General features: G+C 46.5%; 1 protein-coding gene across 1 annotated transcript; it reads left to right on the forward strand.

The window, feature by feature from the left end:
- Positions 1-883: 883 nt before the first annotated feature.
- PRNP (prion protein) lies at positions 884-17,548 on the forward strand. The gene is made up of 3 exons (XM_059133863.1): positions 884-1,034; positions 3,351-3,448; positions 15,182-17,548. The coding sequence occupies exon 3, from the start codon at positions 15,192-15,194 to the stop codon at positions 15,963-15,965; it is 774 nt and encodes a 257-aa protein (XP_058989846.1). The 5' UTR covers positions 884-1,034; positions 3,351-3,448; positions 15,182-15,191; the 3' UTR covers positions 15,966-17,548.
- The last annotated feature ends 5,799 nt before the right edge of the window (positions 17,549-23,347 follow it).

Genomic DNA, 23,347 nt, shown 5'->3' on the forward strand with positions numbered 1-23,347 from the left:
AGTCTCCTCCCACGTGAGTGATCCACCCGGGAATATAGGTGAGCAATCTAAATCCCGTTTCCAACAGGTGTCTCAATATTTTTAAACCTCTTTTCTTACAAGCTTAGTGGACCCCCTTGCTCATAACAAGGGGACTAGTTGTCCCATTTTTACCAGGACAATCTTGCTTTACGCCCACCTAATTCATACTGGTGCCTCTTTCACTTTACAAGTGTCCTGATTTGGGTAATAATTTAAACAGTTCCCCAAACCCCAGTTCCCATCCCTCTATCACTTCATCCCAGGCCAAACTTTATAAATGCCTACCTAATTTCTTCACAAGAATAACGGTCCAGAGCATACCATTCTGTTTTATACAAGGTACCTCAGGTAACGTGAGCGGACATTAAATGGAGGACATTTTCCTCATTTGTGAGGTCTAGTCTAAATAATCTCTTTTGCACAAAATAAGGAGCAGAAACTGAGTCAATGAACGAATAGTGGTGGCCAACGTCCTTCCTAGGCCTCCACTTGTAAGAACTTCCGTGAAAATTCACGAACCCTGGCTGGGCTCAATCCAAGGTAGAAAAAATCTTTTTCCTCTTCAGAAATTTCTGGCTACCAAAGTTCCAGAAATTGCCTTCTCATTCCCTAACGTCTCATTTTCTCCATTATGTAACGGGAGAGTTGGGGCTTCGGGCCGAATTTCTTTTTAAAGATGATTTTACAGTCAATGAGCAACGTCAGGGAGTGATGACACCAGGAGGCGGTATCAGCCGGTGCGATGTGGAAGCGAATCCCAACACGTTTCCACTAAGCGACTCAGACGCCCGGGCACGCTTGGGAGCGGTGCACCTTTCCGCGTGGGCCCGCGCCCGCAGGCGCGCACGAGCCGAGACCGCGCGGTCATTGGTCGGCGCGCAGACCTCCGCCGCGAGCTCCGCCACCTCCCTGCCCCGCCCACGACCCTCCCCCTGGGCGGGGCTTGTCGCTCGCCTCCGCGCCAGTCGCTGACAGCTCGGGCGCGGCGAGCTTCTCCTCTCCGAAGAAGGCAGGTAAACAGCCCGGTGGCCTTTTCAAACTCCCAGCGCAGGGCGCGGGCGGGGGTCCGGAGCTCTGGGGGGCGGCGGGGACGTCGCGGAACCCGAGGGCCCGACCCGGGGACTCTGGGGTCGGGGGCCGACCTTGGCCGTGAGGAAAGGAGGGGGCTTCCCTGCGGGCGCGTGGCGCGTCCGGCCTGCCCCAGGGTGCGCGTTGGTTAAGGCGGGACGTCTCACGGTTTAGCTTTTCTGGTTGGACCTGGGGGCGGGGGGAGCGGCTGGCCTGGCCCGTGGGGAGGGGTGGCCGTGTGCCGCGAGGTCTGATCCTCCCCCACGCAGGTCCGCGGCGGGAGGGGCCGAAGGTCGGGGCAAGTAGGGGGCGATCGCCTCGTGCGAACGCGGCTGGGGAACCCAAGGAGGGCCGCGAGCGGCTCCGGGGAGACGAGCCGTGGGGTCGTGGGGCTCCCGGCCGCCGGCGCGTTGGCCGCCCTACCAGCCAGCAGGCAGAAGACGGGGACGCCCCGAGAATGTCGGAGTGGGGGTGGGAGAGCGGCCGCCCGCCCCGGGCCGGGGCCGCGGCAGGAGAGGAGTTCGCGGCGCGTGGGGGCCCACTCTGCCGGGGAACTCCTCCCGAGAGGCGGCCGCACCCGTCTAGCCCTCGGCGGAGCAGCCCCGGAGCGGACGGGCGTGGGCGGGGCCTCGGGCCTCTGCGGGCTGGGGCCTGGAGCCGCCGCCTTCTCCCTCTTGGGGGCCGGGGAGTGCCTGGCCCCCGGGGACACATGTCTCTTGCCCCGGATCATGATTACCTTCATGGCTGCGTATTTTTCTTTCACATAGAGCATCACGGCTTAATAAGCAGTTCCCCACATGCGAGCATTTGAGGTGCTTTCCTTTTCCTTGCGAAAAACTCCAGGTGGAATAGGAGTAAAGATTTTTATTAATTACCGGGAAAAAATAGGAACAGAAAGTTGAATACAGAAGGTCAGACTGCTGGAAAAATGAACAACTCTCTCAGACGTTGTTAAGAAGAAAAACAAAAATCACGGGTGAAAATGAACAATTTAACCTACGTGGCCACCGAGGAGCTCTTAAAATGAAAAAGAACTAGCTGGAAAGGGAAAAAAGCGGAGAACTAGGATGCGATTTGTATCTTTTTGTATCTGACACAAATTTTTCGTACATGTAAAAGGAAAGTGAGAGATTATAATAGATAAATTGTATAATAGATAAATGGTGAAATGATGAACCATTTGCAGAATAGAATGCAAATGGAAGCCAGACGATTATCATTTCACATCTATTAAATGAACAAAAACGATCTCAATAGTAGTAACAACCCTTATGAGACAGTTGCCATGAAACTTGCATATTCAGTTATCTGGAGATGCTGTGGGGTGTTGGGCTCAGAAAGGTGGAGCTGCTACTGATTTTGTGACTTCCTGCAGGTCACCTAATTTCCTAATCCTGCTCATGTCCATTCATAAAATAGAGGAAGTGAAACCTACTTCCCAGTGTGTTGCCAAGATTAACTTTAGGTGAAACTGACCATTGGTGTGTATCCCTTTATTCTTTTACTGTTCACAACCCAAGAGGGATATTGTGAAGTGCCATGCACTTTTTTGTAAAGCAATCTGGCAATGCACTAAGAAGTTAGAAGTGGTGACCCAGAAAACCCGACCCCTGGGGATTTACCTGCAATAGAAGAAACATTTACCTGCGATGGAGGCAAACAAACCAACAAAAAGCCATATGCAGGCACACATTGGTGCAGAATGATCTAAAATTAGAACCAACTGGGAAGCAACCTAAATGTACAACAGCAGGGCAGTAGCTCAGAAAATCATGGCCTAGTAACTGGTAGGAGCAGTATGTGACCATTAAGAGTCATGATTTTGGAGCCTCTGATATCTGGGGAAAACTGACAAGTCAGAGTGCACTTATCTAAACTATTTACTCATATGTGAATGCATGTGTGGATAATCTAAATTTTTGGAAAAGCACCAAAAAATGGGCATTTTAATAGAAGTGAGAGGTGATTTTCACATTCCTTTTTTTTCTTGGTGTGTTGCTTTTATTGAATAATACGATTTTTAAAACAGGTCACATATCTCAATTTTTTAAATGTTACGGACCCACCATTTTCTCTGTGTCCTGTTTGCTGGTTTTTTTTTTTTTATATGACCTCATTTTTTTCAAATATTGTCTCATTTTCTTCTTGAACAGATTTATTAGTGTTTATTAATGTATATATTGGGTTTTTCTTTTAAGGAATCAGTTCTTAGATTTATTTATCCATTCTAGTTTTTTTCTTTTTTTGTGGCTGTTTTTAAGGATTCCTGAGTATATTTGGAAACAGAGCTGTTTCAGCCACACCGAAGCAGTCTGTCTTCTCAGAGACACAACTCCAGCTCAGCGGAGCCACGACAGATGTACGTACCCTGTGGAATCTCTTTGGCCTTCTGATGGTTGAATAGTCTCCAACTGTCACAGAAAATAAGGCTCTGGAAAGGCTGCAATCACAGGCCCCTGCTTGGGAGGCCGCTGGGGTCTATGTATGTAACTCCTAGCCATTCCATCATTCTTGCAAAATCACCTTGATTTTGCCAGGAAATGGTCATAGCTTTCCCTACAATCAGGCTGAATTATGTAAGGAAGCAGCCATTTAAAAAATAATATAATAATAATCACATAACGTTTCTGTGCCAGATTAATGCCGAAGGTGACTGTTTACCGGATGACAAAAGGTTTTAGGAGGTGAAAGGTTTTTGAAGCTGTAGTTTTATCTTACCTGTTCTAGTCTGCCTTTAGGATCTTATTTCCTCTCCCAAGGCAACTGTATCAGCTGTGCATGGCTGTGTATTAAGCATTCACGTCGCACTGTCATCTGACCCAGGGATGGTTCTGTATATTGTAGAATAATCCTGGAGTGAATCCCGTGCTTGCCAGCATTTACGGTGGGGAGCATTTGTTTTTCTCCCTTCAGTTTGTTAATCCTTTTTTTTTAGCTGTGTTCTACTTACTACTGCTAAACTATCGTGTGATCACTTCCAGGGAAGTGTGCTCTTTCATGAGAAGCATTGTAAATGTGGTTCAGTGTTGTTTTCCTGAGGCCCTAGTTCTGAAGCCTGGTTAGGAGTGCGATCCCCTAGGAAGATTTTATCGATCCCCAGATGCCATTGTTGGACACTGTTGGCCCAGGATAGGCTTCAGCAATGTTGCTTTTGAAAAAGCTCTTCTGGTCATTCTGATGACAGACCAGGTTGGCAGTCTTTTGCCCTGTTCAATCCAGGGCCTCAGGGTACCAGTGCAACCCCACATCCCAAAATGTTCTGCAAAATGTTCTATGGCTTGCATTCTTTAAGGGGCAGTGTCCTCAAAAAGATTAAAACATGACGAGGTTCTACCTAGCCCTGGAAAGACAGGGAATTTTCCTGGGGTCTATGGGCAGTGGGAGAAGCTGGTGCCAGTTCCCAATTTAACCAGTTAAGTTTCAAGTTATAACATGTTCTAAGTATTAGAAGTTCAGCCCTTGGCACTCGACCATTAAGCTAGTTCCTGCCAGCTCATGTGTAAATGGGAATAGGATGAACAGGGTGATAATCTGTGGATCTTTCTGGTACCTTCTGTCAAGTTCCATTGCTCTGCCATTGTTCATACACCAATGCCATGTGATCCTTACAATGCCTCATGTAGCTTCCCAGTGTATCCTGATAGCTGACAGGCCGAGCATGCCCTAGGTTTTCTTCCTGTTCAGTGATTTTTTTTCTGACTTTTTTTTTTTTTCTGACTTCTTAATTGTGAGTATCATTTCATCATGTCCTTTAAAATCCCCTTTGAATTCTGACTGAAAGTGTGTTAATTTGATGGATTACTTGAAGATAAATTGGTATCTTTCAGTATTGGTTTTCCCAAACAAAAACATTGTGTGGCTTGGTTTGTTTTGGCTTTTTGTTGGTTTGTTTGCTTGTTTTCTAGTCTTCCTTTTTATGTCTCTCAGTAAAATTCCTTAGCTTTCCTCATACAAGTCCTATTTCTTTTTAGGTTAAATCCTAGATGCTATAAAAAAAATTTTATTGTAATTATAGATAGAATGGCAATATGGAACATTATGGATGGAATGTTTGCATCTGTGCTAAATCTTCTCACTAATTATAATTAATTTGGGGACTTGCTGGGTTTTTATATATGGATTGCAAAAACTGCCACCCTAATGAGCCCACTTATTTATTCTAAGATGTTTTGGGCCAATTTTCCAAATAGGAGATGTAATTGGCTGAAACTTCCATAACAATCAAAAATAAGAGGACCTACTTGCATTTTTGTCTTGTTCATTACACTGATGGGATGCCTTTCCTTCTTCCATTAAGATAGGATATAGGCCATGCATTTGTGGTGGCAATTCTTGATGGAAAGGGACTGCCTGCTAGTTCTAGAGAAACGTTAATAGCTTAAGCTTAAAAAATCAAGAATGGAGGTTGACTTTAATTGAAAATTTTTCAATATCTCCACAGAGTCTTAGCATTTTGTCATCTTAACCTATTCGGGGATTTCCAATTAAGGCCTCTTCACATTCCCAAAATAATCCTTATTGGTCACAGTGTATCCTTCTTTTACTAAACTGTTAAAATCAGTTTGGCGGTATTTTCTTTTGGATTTTGGCATCCTTACTGGTGGAGGCTGGGTGACTAGGGACGCAATTGCTGGGGTTTCAATCCTGGCCCTTGGCCCCTTGGCTATAGACACTGCTTCTCAGGGAAGGATGCCCTCACATTTATCTCTGCTGAGTTCCAGACTCTTAAAACAATTGCCCAAGTTGATACTCCTACTTGAACATCTCCTAGGTGTAGCCAAGCTAATGTGTCCAAACCACAGCCCTGGGTCTTCTCTCCAAGTGGGACCCTCCACCTGCCTCTGTCATTTCAGGAGATGGCATCATCCCCTAAGCTAAATATCTTACTCGCCATTGTGTCCCCAGCACCCTAGCACACTAGCATAATGCTAGAACCTTAGAGAACACTTAATTATTTGTTGAATGAATCAATACTCTATTGTACTATAAATGTTACACTGTAATATGGAATTTAGGACAACTTTTTCCTCCATTTCTTTTATGGTTATTGGTCAGTTCAAATTTTCTATTTATTTAAAAACTGGCATATACTGCTTATTCCATAAATACTTGTTGGCTGAATTAATTCTAAAGTCAATATTTATGATGTATATTTTAATAGAAAAGCAAACCATCCCACAGAGATTTTTTTTTAAGATTTTATTTATTTATTTGACAGAGATCACAAGTAGTCAGAGAGAGAAGGGGTAGCAGGCTCCCCGCTGGGCTGAGAGCTGATGTGGGGCTTGATCCCAGAACCCTGAGATCATGACCTGAGCCAAAGGCAGAGGCCCAACCCACTGAGCCACCCAGGAGCCCCTCCCACACAGATTTTTAATTCATAAAACATTTGCATTTGAAAGGTTGTTACCCTTTTAAAGTCTTCTCTTTCTAAGGTTTTTTGACCTTTCCCATTTCCCACATGGAGCTCGGCAGTGGACCATGTTTGTATGTGTGTTGCCTTTTCAAGTCACTCGATTTTACTTAGAAATCCCTCGTTTTTCTGGGTTTTATTTAAGTTCTACTTTCATCTCTATATTTCTTTATAATTATGCTTTATTTTGAAATTTTCTCTTTCTTCTTTTTTGAGTTGAATAATCATTCAATTTATTTTCATTTTTTCTGTTCAATTATACCACCCACACTCCTTTGATAGTCACGTGGATTCCTTTATTTCCACACCCTGCCTTCTTGGCATCATCCAGCTCTTTTCTGGTTTTGGTTTGATTATTATTATTTTTTTTTTGACTAGACTGATAAGTGTAAGTGAAACATCTTCCTTTTTTGGTCCCATTTTATCTGATTCTTAATGATTTTGAATATATTCTCAAGCCCTTTTGGCTTTTCCTCTTCTATCAATTATCAGTTTTTGTATCTTCTGGCCCTTCTATTTTTTTCTATTACTGTGTCTTACTGCTTCTAAGATTTCCTTGTACATTCTGGAAATGAATTTTCTGTTGACCATAAATACTAGAAATATTTTTTTAATATTTTATTTATTTATTTGAGAGAGAGAACAAGAAAGAAAGCATGAGAGGGGAGAAGTCAGATGGAGGAGCAGACTCCCCACCAATCAGGGAGCCCGATGTAGGACTCCATCCTGGGACTCCGGGATCATGACCTGAGCCAAAGGCAGCCGCTTAACCAACTGAGCCACCCAGGCACCCCAATACTAGAAATATTTTTACCATTATGCACTCCTCTTAGTTTTGTCCACAATATCCTTCATAACATTAAATAAGAATCCTTATCTTTTATGTCATAAAACTTTTATTTGCCTCTTGGTTTGTACCCTTTGTTTAAAAATCTGTACCACTACCCCCTTGCCCCCACCGGTCATCTCCAGGTCACACAGGCATTCACCTGTGGCTTCTTCTTCTAACAATGTGCTTTTCCCTTTCTCAGGTAGGTTTGTATTCCACCTAGAGTGCGCTCTTGCATGTAGTGTTAGGGATCTAGTTTTATTTTTCTTTGGTTTCCTGGAAGCATCTGCTCAACAGCCTTCCTGTCTCCATTGATTTGTGGTGGCTGCTTTATCATATATCAAGTCCCCTACTAAAGTGTGGGGGGGGGCTTATCTCCGAATGTGCCCTTTTGCTCTCCTTGGTCCGTTGATCTGTTCCTAGACTTTGACTGTGTGGTCTTTATTGCTCTGGCTTTATAGTAGGATTTAAGGTCTGATCCAGTAGATTCCCTTGTCTTTTCTGTTCCTTTTTAAAGCTGAGTTTACTATTCGTGGACATTCCTCTCACCTTGTAAGTTTATTGACCTCCTCAAAAAAACCCAGGTGGACTTCAGGTTGGCGTTTTATTGAAATTACAGGTTCACTGTTTGGAGGGGTGGGATAATTGACAGATATCACCAAGTCATCCCAGTCAAAGCCGTGGAGTATCTTTCCATTTGTTCAGATCATCTTTAGTGTTCTTTATTGGAGTTTTTTATTTAGTTGGCAGAGACACAGCAAGAGAAGGAACACAAGCAGGGGGAGTAGGAGAGGGAGAAGCAGGCTCCCCGCTGAGCAGAGAGCCCGATGTGGGGCTCGATCCCAGGACCCTGGAATCATGACCTGAGCTGAAGGCAGATGCTTAATGACTAAGCCACCCAGGCACCCCTACTGGAGTTATTTTTGCTCAAGTGTTATTTCTTCTCAGTTAAGTCAAGCCCTAGATACCTTACAGTTTGGTTTGATGCTGTGATTATCTTCTTTCTTGATTTTTTTTTCTAATTGATTATTGCTGATGTAGAGAAATGCTGTTGGTTTTTGTAGGCCAGTCTTCTATCCCACAGCCTTGCTGAACTCTAGTATTGGGGTCTCTTGTCGTCTCTACAAATCTGTTGGGTTTTCTGTGTATGGTCACTTTAACTGCAAACAATGAAAGTCGGCTCTATCCTTGCAGTACTGGCCCTGGTTACTTCTTTGTCTCTGCCTATGACATTGAACAGAATCTCCAGTCCTGTGGCGATGAACATCCTTGTCTTCTTTCTTTTTTTTTTTTTAAGATTTTATTTATTAATTTGACAGAGAGAGAGATTACAAGTAGGCAAAGAGGCAGGCAGAGAGAGTGGGGGAAGCAGGCTTCTTGCCTAGCAGAGAGCCCGATGTGGGACTCGATCCCAGGACCCTGAGATCATGGCCTGAGCTGAAGGCAGAGGCTTAACCCACTGAGCCACCCAGGTGCCCCCATCCTTGTCTTATTTCTGGTCTTAAAGCATTCAGAGGTTATCCACTAAGTATGTTGGTTGGTTTTGTTATATAACCATTATCAAGTTAGCGGAGTTTCTTCCTATTCCTAGTCTGCTAAGAGGGGTTTTTGTTTGTTTGTTTGGGGGAGGCTTTTTAGTGTTAAACAGGTATTGAGTTTTGTCAAATACTTAATGTCTTTTTTGTTTGTTTTGTTTTTCACTATTTATTTTTTTATTTATGTCATGGTGGATATGGGAGCTTGAAATCTGGAGCTGATATGTCTTCCCCTTCTCACCCCCTTGACAAGCACAACTGAGATCAGTCCCAGAAACCTCCGAACTGGGACCATTCAGACGGGCAGAGCCCCTATGCCTGTCTCCTGGCAGCCGGGCCTCCCTCACAGGGCAGGGAGCGAGGGCTCCCAGACACCCACTCAGGGCCTGACTCAAGTACTGTAGCTTGCACTGGACCACCTGTGCCCCTCACGGGTCCCACAGCCCCTACCTTGCCAAGGTTTAGGGGTAGGAGGGGCAACAGTGGCCCCTGCAGGCTGATAAAGCCATTTAGCTTGACTGTGGTTGTGACTGGGCCCAGCATTTGAGGGATGGGTCTAAGGTGTGTCTCAAGGTAAGGTGCTGGGGTAAGCTTGTTAGGGAGGCCTCAAACGTCCACATCTGTGGGATAGAAAGACTTCTTTGCCCACAGCAGACACGGTATCTATACAGTGCATGAGGGAGAGGCATCCAGGGGCTTGACTGGAGGCAAGGAACCCCAGGGCTCCTGCCTATTCCCTGGAGTTCAGGGGCCACTCTTGGGACCCTGTTGCTTCCTCCGTTGCCTGCCCCAGCTGGCAGAAGGACAGCCATTTGGGGTTGAGGCCAAAGGCCTGCAGTCTCTGGTGAGTAACTCACGTCTACCAGCTGTCACCTTTGGGCCCAGGAGTTGTGTCTCCTTGCCCCTCCTACGTCCCTGGGGGACTGGCTTCTGGTGGGGGTGGGACACAGAGCCCTCCCTTCCTGTGCTGGGCTGCTTCCTGCAGGGCCTGTCAGGTGCCAACAGCTGCCCTGTGGACTGGCTTCATCTCTCTGTGGCTTCCCTGTGGCTTCCGTGAGTGTCTCTGTCTCTTCTGGGCAGAGTGACTTGAAGACCTGCCTCTTCTTCCACGAGTTCTGGGCCTTCCGCTTCTGGCGTCTTATCCTGCAGCTGCTCTGGCTCTGACCTTGTATGTGCAAGTTTCCTTTAGGGAACGCCACCCGCCTTCCCCGGCTCTGGATTGTTCCAGCATTCCTCCAGGTGGGCAGTTCTCTCGGGTGTCAGGGCTGTGATTGTCCTTCTGCCCTTCAGCGTCTCCAGCCAGTTTGCATCCCCCCGGGCCTTCTCCGCCTGGTGTTCGCATGTGTCTGCCGCCACCTCAGAGCCACTGCGGGTCACTGTCCTTGCCCTCACTGTCCTCCACCCTGCAGCAGGGCCCGAAAGCTTTCCTTGAGTGGTTTCTGTTCTTCTGCGTAACTTTTGACGAGATCTGCTGGAGTCTCCAACTGGAGGTCTCCACCATGTCCAAGTTCGCCTTCTTTCCAAGATAGCCTTCCTTCCACTTCCATGGCCCTTCAGGTACCTAGGCCGCATCTTCTTTTGCTTCTCTTTAGCCACGGCTGCTTGCTTTCTCTCCGAGGACGGTGCTATTCTCTGACAGAAGGTGGCAGCTTTCTGATAAATGTGGGGGTCCTTCTTCTTCAACGAGGGGAGAGTCCTGTAGAAATCATGCCCCCACTGGGGGGTCAGATTCCATGCACTTGTTGCTGTAGAGTCAGACTCAGAGCTGGAGGTGCCACCGCGGTCCAGGTCCCAGTCTCTGAAGCCATCTGGAAGCTCCTGCTCCTGGCACTTCTGGCGGGGGCCATACCGAATGGCCAAGGCCACATTTACCCGAAGGGGCGACCCATTCGGTTCTGCCTGGCGGCTCTGCCCTTCAGGTCTCAAAATGTGCCAGAGGATCGGGGACAAGCCGATCACTCACAGAGAGTATCTTACAAGAGCTCAGGAGTCCCGTTTCTGTCCCCAGCAATTATACCCACCAGCACTGTCATCCTAGGTGTGTCACTTGCCGTCTCTGAATCTTGGTAGCCGAACTCACAGAGAGTGACAGGTTTGCAGTCAATGATACCAGATCTTCCTCATTTCTTCACAGAGAGAGATTCTCCAAGGTCCCCTGTTAAGTTTTGTCTCCTTCTTACATTTAGAAATGATTCTCTACTTCAAAATGTAGTTGCTGGGTTTAATACTTTCCGTAACTAAATGTTCCTTTTGTGGTTCTCAACCGATTCTAAAATGATGCTGTCTTCATCTGTTCTGTGGTGAGCCAAACTTCTCCAGCGTTCAGCTTTATGGACGTATGGAACAGCAGCGCGTGCATACCACGGCTCTGATGCCCCCTTGCATCCTGGTCTCTCTTGTCTCACATACATAGCTTGATGAGAGTGACGAGTGAGAGCCGAGCCCTTCATTTATCTCCCTCCAGGCCTTCTCCTCTGTTCTGTGCCCGTCCATGCAGCTGCCCAGTCCTGAAATCCAGGTGCCACCCTGATTCTTCAGACACCAAGCCCTCCAGAAGCTACCTTCCAATCAGACCGTCCATGACCGTCCTTCCCTGACAAGGGCACCATCTCTAGCTTAGTTACTGCAGGAGCCTGAAAGCTAGTTTCTCCGCACATGTATACACACACACACACACACACACACACACACGGGCCCCAGTCCACCCTCCACAACATTCTTTCTCAGAGAGAGCCCAGAACTCTTCACTGGTTCCCTAGTACTTTGATAATCAAGTCCGGACGACTTAACATGCCTTAGCATTGGGCTACCTGTAGTAACCCACGGGGATACTCTTGAGACCAAAAAGGGCATTATTAATATTAGCACCAGGCACAACAGGTGTAAATTGTCCCAGGGAAGACAGCATGTCTGCTCACCTTGCTGGTGAGGACCTTTACTGCCTGGCCCTGCCTCCTGACCCACCGCGCACTGAGGCTCCTCTTCCAGGAAGCCCTCTGTGATTCCCCCCAACTGCTGGCATTCTCTCTCACCCCCACCGTTTCCACTCCAAATGCCTTGTAGCCCCCTCCACCTCCTACGCCCAGCTTCACAGGGACCAAGGCCCTCTTCTGTGCCTCCTTTCCTAGACAATGTCAGCATCTGCTCACATGTCTCCAGAACTTACAGAGCTGCGACTCTTATAGCCTTGGAGCAGGCGTGTTCAAAGCCAGCTTCCACATTCCTTCCCTCGCAACAGGGTCTCCTTCCTGCCCCGACAGTGTCAGCTCTCCTCTCCAGCCAGCCAGAGACGCCCGTGGCAGGTGGCACATGAGCTCAGTGTTCCTATAACCGGACTGGAGATGTTGGACAGTGGGCCAGTGCAGAGAAGAGGGCTTTGAAAATTCATAAAGAGTGGTTCACTTTTGTAACAGTTTAATTTTTAGTTTGGTTATTATGACTTATTACAGATGTTTCCACACTCATCCATTCATTCAACACTTAATCATATCAGGCTGTGGGCCAGGCACTCCATTTAGGCACTAAAGGCACTACAGTGAACAAAGAGAAACTCCCACCTCAGGGGGAGCCCACACTGCCATGGAGATGGCAAACAGGAAGTAAATAGTAAAATATAGGTGTCAGGTAGGCATCCCCACTCTGAAGGAAAATGAAACAGGATAAGGGGATAGGATGCAGGCTGCTGACTCCGGGAGAGTGACATGCACAGCCCCACAGAGCTGACAGCAGAGCAGACTGGAGCCAAATGAGTAACTGGAGGGGGAGCCTTCCAGGCCCCAGGAGCAGCAAGTGCAAAAGCCCTGAGATGGGAAAGTGCTTCTCAAGTGTGGGGAGCAGGAGGAGGCCAGAGAGAGGTGGGCAGCTGGAGGCAGGTCACATGGCACGGTCAGGACTTGGGGTCTTACCCTGAGCACAAAGGAGTGCCACTTGAGGGGGAAGAGAAGAGACATGGTGTGATCTACTTAAAAAAAGGTTGTCTGAGCCTCTGGGCTGCTGAAGAGAGAACATGGAGTCGGGGCTGGGGAATAGTAGGGAGGCAGGTTGGAGGCTGTTAAAAGACCCCCATGAGAAGCAACAGAGGCTTCACCCAGGAGAGGAAGTGTGTTGGCAAATATGACGAGTTTCAGGATTTAGGATTTATTTTTAAGGTAGAGCTGATAACATTTGCTGGTAGATTCATTGTGTGCTATGAGAAAGAGGATATTCAAGAATAACTCTGGAGTGGGGGTTGGAGGGGTGCGCCTGAGTGGCTCGGTTGGTGGAGCATGTGGCTCTCTATCTTGGGGTCGTGAGTTGGAGCCCCACATTGGGCATGGAGTTTACTTTAAATAAATAAATAAACAATCAAACTCTTAAAAAAAAAAGGATAGGGTGTTGGCTGGGTTTGGCTCATTGGGGTGAATGAAGTAGTTGTTGACGTGAAACCCCATTAGATTGGGAGCCGTTGACCGGGGGTGACACTCTCCCAGTCCAGTTCCCTGTGGTTGTGGGTGGAAATGTGGGCGGCAGGCAGGCAGAGAGCTGGAGCCCCTAAGCACGTGGTGGGGTCCTGCCGGAGACCAGTGCCAGGGGCTGGAGAGGGAGGATCAGGCCAAACGGCCCATCTTAGGACCCTGACCCTCCGACCCGACCCAGGAGAGCCTCCGGAAATCCCGATTGATTGGCCCACTCTGAGCAGTTGAACCTGCTTTCATACCTTTCAAATATATATCTATTTACCTATGGCCACCCGGATTTTTCAGTAAGGATAGAAGCATAAATGGGAGGAGAATCATTCACTTATTTCATTATTCTCCTTCCCCTGAATGTCTGTGTGTCTTTGATCACAGCCCTGAGAACTGAGCAACAGGGTAGATGAGGCATTTCATCTGAAAGGAGATTTTTCATTGGACAAGTGTACATTCTGCGAAGGATCATAAATTATTATCGGGGGCAACTTAATTTGTTCATGAATTCCCGAACTGCCAGCCTTTTTCTGTAAGACCTATGTTTCTTTTGTACCAAATATTAGGAGACAATAAGTCCCTCATAAGCCATTAAATGCTGAATCAAGGCTCACTCAGTGACTCGTGAACACAGGCATTTTTATCCCTCTTTAAGCAGCTCTTTTTATAGAAGATGAATTTACAAGAGGGCTTGCAAAATCCGGCATGTTTCCTGTTTCCAAAAAATCCTGTATTGAGAATTAGTTTGAGGAAATTCTTATAGGCACTTACACGTTCAGAGAGCGTTCATCCCTTCATTTAACAAGTAACTGTTGTGTGCCCGCTGGGCCAGGCACCGCCCTAGCCCCTGAGGAGAGAGCAGCAGACCAGATGCCCCCCCTGCTGGCATTCATTCCCACAGATGAAGGAAGACAGGAGCCAGCAATTTTCTTCTTTTTTTTTTTTTTTTGTTTAAGATTTTTAAATTATTTGACAGAGAGAGAGACCATAAGCACAAGCAGACAGAAAGGCAGGCAGAGAGAGAGGGGGAAGCAAGCTCCCTGCTGAGCAGAGAGCCAGATGCGGGGCTTGATCCCAGGACCCTGAGATCATGACCCGAGCTGAAGGCAGATGCTTAACCCAGTGAGCCACCCAGGCGCCCCAGCAATATTTTAAAGTTAATTCCTGCAGAGCTCAACTGGGGGACTTACTAACTCCCAGACTTCTATAGGCCCCCTCCACCAAGTTCTCAGAAGGTTCCAGAAAAAAAAAAAAAAAAAAAGGTTCCAGAAGGGGCTACACAGGGATCTTCATAGCAGTCCACCCAGCAGCAACCAGGGAATTGTCTCCACTCCCAACCCCCACACATGGCTGCTCAAGTACAAGGGAATGAGACCCATATTGATGGATAAAGGGTTCCCCTGAGTGTAGAGTCCCCAGACCCCACAGGAGCAAGTGTCCCTTGGGCACAGCTTTCAGGGTCCCCACAAGGATATACCTGGTTTACAGTAACCACTGCCCCAAAGATGCGCAAAGTTTCTGGCAAACCCACCAGATGTTTTCAGTTTCACCCAGCCCAGACGCAGTTCATCAATCAAGTTATTTTTACCATAAGCAACATTGCTGACATTCCATCTCTTATCAGGTTTCTAGGAAGTAGAGCCAGAAATGATCTTAAGGTCACCTTTGTCCCTAGAGGAGAAAGAGTTGGGTTAATGCTTTCTTTGAAATTACTTTTGTCATAAGTGCCGCAAAGGAGAAGTAGGAGCGGGGAGCCTTGGTGACCAACATGCCGATGCCCTTGCTGGGCGTTCATTCTTTATGCCTCAAACATAGGATGCTGACGGCCTCCTCTTTTTTTTTGTTTTGTTTTGTTTTGTTTTGTTTGCAGATAAGCCATCATGGTGAAAAGCCACATAGGCAGCTGGCTCCTGGTTCTCTTTGTGGCCACATGGAGTGACATTGGCTTCTGCAAGAAGCGGCCGAAGCCTGGAGGAGGCTGGAACACTGGGGGGAGCCGATACCCAGGGCAGGGCAGTCCTGGAGGCAACCGCTACCCACCCCAGGGTGGTGGCGGCTGGGGCCAGCCCCACGGGGGTGGCTGGGGCCAGCCCCACGGGGGTGGCTGGGGTCAGCCCCACGGGGGCGGCTGGGGACAGCCGCATGGTGGCGGTGGTTGGGGTCAAGGTGGTGGGAGCCACGGTCAGTGGGGCAAGCCCAGTAAGCCCAAAACCAACATGAAGCATGTGGCGGGAGCCGCAGCAGCCGGGGCGGTTGTGGGGGGCCTGGGCGGCTACATGCTGGGGAGCGCCATGAGCAGGCCCCTCATTCATTTTGGCAACGACTATGAGGACCGCTACTACCGTGAGAACATGTACCGCTACCCCAACCAAGTGTACTACAAGCCGGTGGATCAGTACAGCAACCAGAACAACTTTGTGCACGACTGCGTCAACATCACGGTCAAGCAGCACACGGTGACCACCACCACCAAGGGCGAGAACTTCACGGAGACCGACATGAAGATCATGGAGCGCGTGGTGGAGCAGATGTGTGTCACCCAGTACCAGCGAGAGTCCGAGGCTTACTACCAGAGGGGGGCGAGCGCCGTCCTCTTCTCGCCCCCTCCCGTGATCCTCCTCATCTCGCTGCTCATTCTCCTGATAGTGGGATGAGGATGGCCTTCCCGTTCTCTCCATCATCTTCACCTTTTACGGGTTGGGGGAGGGGGTGTCTACCTGCAGCCCTGTAGTGGTGGTGTCTCATTCCTGCTTCTCTTTATCACCCATAGGCTAATCCCCTTGGCCCTGATGGCCCTGGGAAATGTGGAGCAGACCCAGGATGCTATTTATTCGAGCCCCCATGTGTTGGAGCCCTTCAGGGGCCAATGCTAGTGCAGGGCTGAGAATAACAGCAAATCATCATTGGTTGACCTAGGGCTGCTTTTTGTTGTTGTTGTCTAGTGCAGCTGACAGAGGCTAAAACAATTCTCAAAACAGTCTTCAAATACCTTTGCCTGGAAACCTCTGGCTCCTGCCACAGCTAGATCTCAGTACACTAATGTCCCATCTTAGCCGTGTCTTCATAGCAACTCGGGGAAGTTTTTCTCACCCAGTCTAAAAGAACGCAATTGCACTTCCCTGTGCAAAGAGCATTTCTGCCAAATTTGAAAGGAGGCCACATGATACTCATTCAAAAAGCAAAACTAGAAACCCTTTGCTCTTGGACGCAAGCCCGGCCTGCTAGGGAGCACCAATCTGGGGCGATGGTTTGCATTCTGCGGCAGCCGAGGTGTCCAGCGTAAATATTGATGCGACGCTAGACCTCGGCAGAGGATGTTTGCACAGGGAATGAACATAACCAACAGTGCAAAAATGCTACAAAAAATCCCACACTTGGGAGCAGTGTCCTTGGAGGCAAGTTTTCTTTTCTTTTGGGACATTTAAAGCCCCTATATGTGGCATTCCTTTCTTTCGTGACCTAAACTATAGATAATTAAGGCAGTTAAAAATTGAACTTCCTTCCAGGCCCCAAGAGCAAATCTTTGTTCGCTTACTTGGAAACCAGAATGATTTTGACACAGAGGAAGGTGCAGCTGTTAAAATAACCCTCATCCTAGAAGATTACATCATGGAGAAAACGATCAGTAGACAAAAATGATCGCATTTCTTCATTGCTGTCTCGTAATTGACAGAAACCAGAATTATGTCAAGTCCTAGTTTCTATAATCAGCTTTTGAATCAAAGAATGGAAGGCCATCCAAAAAAAAAAAAAAAAAAAGAAATACCTTAGGTCACCCATGACAGAAATACCCACTCAGGCTGGAAAAAAGGAATTCTGTTAACTGTTATTTAAGTAAGGCGAAATTATTGTCCGGATTATTCGATATCATCAGCTAGCAGATAAATTCGCATTCTGCAGTGTTCCCGGCTTGCACTGTGCGGGTATTTGATGTTAAAAAAAAATTATTATATATATTGTGTATGACAAACTTAGAAGTTTTCGCTAGAGGAGTTAACATCTGATATATCTAATGCACCACCAGTTTTGGAAGGTACTAAATACTTAATATGTAGAAACCCTTTTGCGTGGTCCTCAGGCTTACACGTGCACTGAATAGTTTTGTATGATAGAGCCCATGTGTCTTCGAAATATGCATGTACTTTATATTTTCTATATTTGTAACTGGGCATGTACTTGTTTAAAAAATGTATAAACATTCGAACTCTTGACTAGAATTAAACAGGAACTGATTGTGTCCCATGGTGTTTGCAGTGACATTCACCGCCGCCCCCTGTGTTGGCAAGGCCATGGGTGGGGGGTGACAGGAGCAAGGTGCCACTCGTGGTCCAAGCTCCTGCAGTGGCCTGCAGCCCATGCACCCAGTCCCCGTCTTGCCTTTAGCGGGCTCCCAGTCACACACCAGCTGCTCCCAGCTGCCTTTTCATTTTTTCCACAAATACCTTACGTATGCTGGGCTCTGGGTAAATGGCAGAGGCACTTAATTGCGGCAGAGGAAGACAGTCCTTCCGCCCTAGAAGCTCTTTTTCTGCCCTAGATTTTGAAATAGAGGATTTTCTTTTCTTATTTTAAGATTTTATTTATTTATTTGACAGAGAAAGACAGCAAGAGAGGGAACACAAGCATGGAGAGTGGGAGAGAGAGAAGCGTTTTTCCCACCAATCAGAGAGCCCAATGCAGGGCTCTATCACAGGACCCTGGGATCGTGACCTGAGCTGAAGGCAGACACTTAAGGACTGAGTCACCCAGGCACCCCTGAAATAGAGGGTTTTCTTAACTAAATGCAAACTTAACCAGCTTTCAAGTACCAATTTGATTGCCCCCTGCCCCACCCCAATATCAGACTATAAACTCTCCCAGACCGTGGGAGCCCCAGGGACAGTCACTCCCTTTGTACTGAAATTCAACACCTTAGGTCTAAAAGATCCATTTGTCAGAGTCCTTCAACTCCTGCTTCATCTCTTTCCTGCTGCTTTGAGAGTGTCAGGCACCAGCCCTAGGGGCACTCGTGATTTTCCTTGGTGGGTTTTCTTCTGCAGCTGAAATCTACCAACAGCAGGAAGTAGTCACAGAAGAGTGGTTGAAGTCATACTTATTTGTTAATACCTCAGGAAATGCCAATATTCTGCAGCGATCAGAGCATCAACTCTGTGCTTAAAATGGGAACCCTATCATTCACCAAACTGCTAGAATAAACAGCCACCAAGTGTCTGAAGTATTCCTCATCCATAGTGAACCTCAGACTTCATTCTTAACATAAAAATTTCCAGAATGATTTTCATTTAGGGCCATTTATCTAATTATTTAAAAATAAGCTTCATTATCTGACCATCATAATTTCTGAAGAGTAGCCCACCGAGAAGACTTCAAATGTTCAAAGTGTAAGTACTCAGAGGCCAAAGTGAGTAACACCACCAAGACCCACCGTTTCTTCCTGTTACTTCCAACTCATGTGAATTGTGCTGGAAGAATTTTCTCTTTTGAAAGAAAGGACACTCTCCCTGCTTGCATGCATGCTCTCTCTCTAAAATAAGACTTTTTTAAAAATAAACCCCTTTTATTGATGGTTGATATGGAAAATATTATTTTCTTGGATCTCGTGCAAAACAGCAATTGATAGTCTTTATCATCTTACATAATGTTACTCATATTGTAATAAACCCAATCATTTTCTCAAGATTTTACCACTTGGGAAGAGTACCAAAGAGTCTTGCCCAGCCTGTCTAGAAGCTCAGAAATGTGCTGTCACCAAGTGTGGAAGGCAATATGACATCCTAGTTTTAGCACACAGGTTCGAAGAGAGACTATCTGAAATCAAATCCCAGTTCTGCCACTTATTAGCACTGTGACGTCAGGCACATTATTAATCTCTCTGTGCTATAACTCTCTCATCAGTAAATGGCAATAACAAAAATATCCACGTAATAATGCTGTGGTAAGTATACGAGTCAATATGTTACTAAAACTCTTAGTAATCAAAACAGTACCTATGGGCACAAAAAAAGACATGCAGGTCAAGAGAATAGAATAGAGGGGTGCCTGGGCGGCTCAGTGAGTTAAACACTCTGCCTTCTGCCCAGGTCATGATCTCAGGGTCCTGGGATCGAGCCCCGAATCGGGCTCTCTGCTCAGCAGGAAGCCTGCTTCCTCTGCCTCTCTCTGCTTGCCTCTACTTGTGATCTTTGTCAAATAAATAAATAAAATCTTTAAAAGAAAGAGAGAATAGAATAGAAACCCAGAAATAAACCACACTTATATGGTCAATTAGTCTACAACAAAGGAGGCAAGAAAATACAATGATGAAAAGTTAGTCTATTGATTAAATGGTGCTGGGAAAACTGGACAGCTTCATGCACAAGAATGAAACTGGACCACTGCCTTACACTACACACAAAACTAAACTCAAAGTGGATTAAAAACCTAAATGTGAGACCTGAAACCATAAACTCCTTGAAGAAAACACAGGCAATAATTTCTTTGATACCAGCCATAGAAACATTTTTTCTGGATGTGTTTCCTCAGGCAAGAGAAGCAAAAGCAAAAATATTTTGGGAGGGGCCACACCAAATTAAAAAGCTTTCACATAACAAAGGAAACCATCAAAACAAAACAAGGCAACCTACTAAATGGGAGAAGACATTTGCAAATGTTATATCCAATAAAGGATTAATATCCAAAATATAGAGAGAACTCATACACGTGAACACCAAAAAACCCCAAATAATCTGATTAAAAATGAGCCAAGGACCTGAATAGACATTTTTCCAAAGAAGACATACAAATGTCTAGCAGGCATATGAAAAATGCTCAACATCACTCATCATCAGGGAAATGCAAATCAAAACCACAATGAGTTAGCACCTTAACACTTATCAGAATGGGTAGAATCAAAAAGACAACAAATAACAAGTGTTGGAGAGGATGTGGAGAAAATGGAACGCTGGTACACTGTTGGTGTATTTTGGGGCAGCCGCTGTGGAAAAAGGTACAAAGATTTCTCAAAAAATTAAAAATGGAATTACCTTATGATCCAGTAATCCCATGACTGGGTATTTACCAAAAGAAAACAAAAACACTAATTTGAAAATATATATATATACCCCTATGTTTACTGAAGCATTATTTACAACAGCCAAGATACAGAATCTAAGTGTCCATCAATAGGTAGATGGATAAAGAAGATGTGGCATATGTAATATACAATGGACTATTACTCAGCCATGAAAAAGAATGAATCTTACCATTTGCAACAACATGGATGGACCTAGAAGGTATAATGCTAAGTGAAATAAGTCAGACCAAGAAAGACAAATATCATATGATTTCACTCACATATGGAATTTAAGGAACAAAGCAAACAAAAAAGAGAAAAACAAAAAAACAAACTCTTAAATACAGAGAACAAACTGTTGGTTGCCAGAGGGCAGGTGGGTGGGGGGATGGGTGAAATAGGTAAAGGGGATTGAGTGTACACTTATCACAATGAGCACTGAGCAATGTAAGAATTGCTGAATTATTATATTGTACACCTGAAACTAATGTAACACTGTATGTTAATTATATGTAAATAAAAAAGAAAATTCTTTAAAAATTAAAAAATAAAAATAAACAAAGCAAGAAAGGAAAAGGGGTGCCTGGGTTAAGCATCTGCCTCCAGGTCAGGTCATGATTCCAGGGTCCTGGGGTGAGTCCCAAGTCAGGTTCCCTGCTCCACAGGGAGTCTGTTTCTCCCTCTCCTTCTGACCCTCCTCCTGGCTTTTGTTCTCTCTCTAAAATAATCTTAAAAAAAAAAAAAAAGGAAAAGAAAAATTAATTTTAAAATGATTGACGTAAAGTAACTGAATTGACTCCAGGAGAGATTTCTGGAGAAGCATCAGGTGTCAGGTTCTATTTCCCCAGCCCTCTCTCTGGGGCTGAGACTGAGGAAGTGTCCTCTGCCTTTGGACAGGAGTGTGGGTCCGTGTCGCTTTCTACCCTCGTGGGAGCCTTCATCCCAGCCAGAATTGAGCTTCCCCAGACTCAGGCCTTGCCAAACGGGGCAAGGAGTAAGGCCTCTGAGGGCCCAACGTTGTCCCACGCACGCCCCAAGCCACCCGAGACACTAGCTTCCCAGAGCCCTCAGACTGGAGCTGTCGGCCCCTGTCCTCACCTGTACTTTAAAGGATCCCTGTCTAGGCCTTCACTCAGATTTCATCTCCTACACTAGGTCCCAAGGACTGAGGGTATTGGAACTCTCTGCCAAATATTTGGCCCCGATCCAACCCCTGGGGCTCATATGACCTCTTATCTGTGCCACCTTCCACAGGTGGCTCCCAGGTGTGCACACCTCCGCCTCACAGAGATAGCCAGGTTGGGGGAGGGAGCTCTGAAAGAACTGGGACACACACACCAGGGGACCCACACCCATGAACCTGAGGCCTGCACAGGTGCCGGCTGGGTCCCGGTGGGGAGAGAAGAGGGCAGCCGTGAGCTAGAGGCTCCCCTTGTGGACTCTGATTTCTCCAGGGCCTGTGAAGGGGGGGGGGGGGGGCAGTCCTGCCCTTGAGCTTCTAGGGAAAGGCACTGAAGAATTTTCCAAGGAAGTCATTAGTTTTTACAAATGTCCCTACGCCATGAGGTGTTTTGAAGTTCTCAGTCCTGCCAGGACTGGTCTTGTGACGTTCTGAGTTCCCCCAAAAAGGACAGTCAGGAACTTTATTTCTGGTGCCTCGAGCCAAGTTACCTCCCCATCCTGGGGCAACTGTTCCTCATCTTCTTCCCAGGTCTCCACATACAAGTGGTCCAGGTACACTCAGGCTCCCACACCCCTTTCTGATGAGCCTCTAGAAGGTGACAAGTGCCACCAAAATGTCCTGTTAACAGGTACTCGAGTGTGTAGGACCCCACCGGTGAAATGACAGTAGTCTTTTTGGCTCTACCAGGGTATTTGCCAGCACTTGCTTCTAAGATCTGAACCTTAGAACCAATGATAGCCCATCAATTCGATTAAAAAATAATAGTGAGCCAGAATTAATTTTTTTTTAACATGGCTGTGCTTCTGTGCAGTAGAAGGCTGCCCCCAGCTCTTACCCTCAGAAGAACTGTGCCTTACGTGAGCATGTAGAATGCGATTTTAAGTGAAAATTGGAATACAAACTGCTAAGGGCAGTGTCTCCATTTTTTATAAAATAAAGAAATAAAATATAGAAATAAACCAAAAAACACCTGAAATACACAGCCCTTAATGTTAAATTGCTTATCACTGGGTGGTAGAGGACAGGGGATTCTTTGTTTTTCTCTGTGTTGTTCTTGTATTTTCCAGAAAATTTAAAGTGACCAAATATTTCTTTTATTTTTTTTTAAGATTTTATTTATTTCTTTGACACAGAGAAAGAGAGAGAAGAGCAGAGGGAGAGGGAGAAGCAGGCTCCCCGCTGAGCCAAGAGCCCAAAGTGGGACTCGACCTCAGGACCCCGGGGATCATGCCCTGTAGTGAAGACAGACACTTAACCAACAGAGCCACCCAGGCGCCCCCAAATATTGCTTTTGTAACAAGAAAGAGGTCTGCAACTGTTATTTTTTTTTTAAGATTTTATTTATTTATTTCACAGACAGAGATCTCAAGTAGGCAGAGAGGCAGCAGAGAGAGAGGAGGAAGTAGGCTCCCTGCTGAGCAGAGAGCCTGATGTGGGGCTCAATCCCAGGACCCTGGGACCATGACCTGAGCCAAAGGCAGAGGCTTTAATCCACTGAGCCACCCAGGCGCCCCTGCAACTGTTATTTTTAATTCCTCTCTTGGCACGTACCAGCCTGGGTGGTGCGCCCTTGGGGAACTTGTCTGAAGCTCCAGCTTCAGGGCACTTAGCTGACCCCAAGCAGAACCTGGAAAAAGGGTCAGCAATCCGAAAAGCAAGCCAGGTCTAAAATGCTGTCCCAAGGGGCACCTTGGTGGCTCAATGGGTTAAAGCCTCTGCCTTCGGCTCAGATCATGATCCCAGGATCCTGGGATCGAGTCCTCCATTGGGCTCTCTGCTCAGCAGGGAGCCTGCTTCCCCTC

Source organism: Mustela lutreola, chromosome 9 (assembly GCF_030435805.1).
Source record: "Mustela lutreola isolate mMusLut2 chromosome 9, mMusLut2.pri, whole genome shotgun sequence".
Classification (NCBI taxonomy): Eukaryota; Metazoa; Chordata; class Mammalia; order Carnivora; family Mustelidae; genus Mustela; species Mustela lutreola.

Coding starts and splice junctions, on each gene's coding strand:
- PRNP (XM_059133863.1), top strand. CDS start 15,192: ATGGTGAAAAGCCACATAGGCAGCTGGCTCCTGGTTCTCTTTGTGGCC.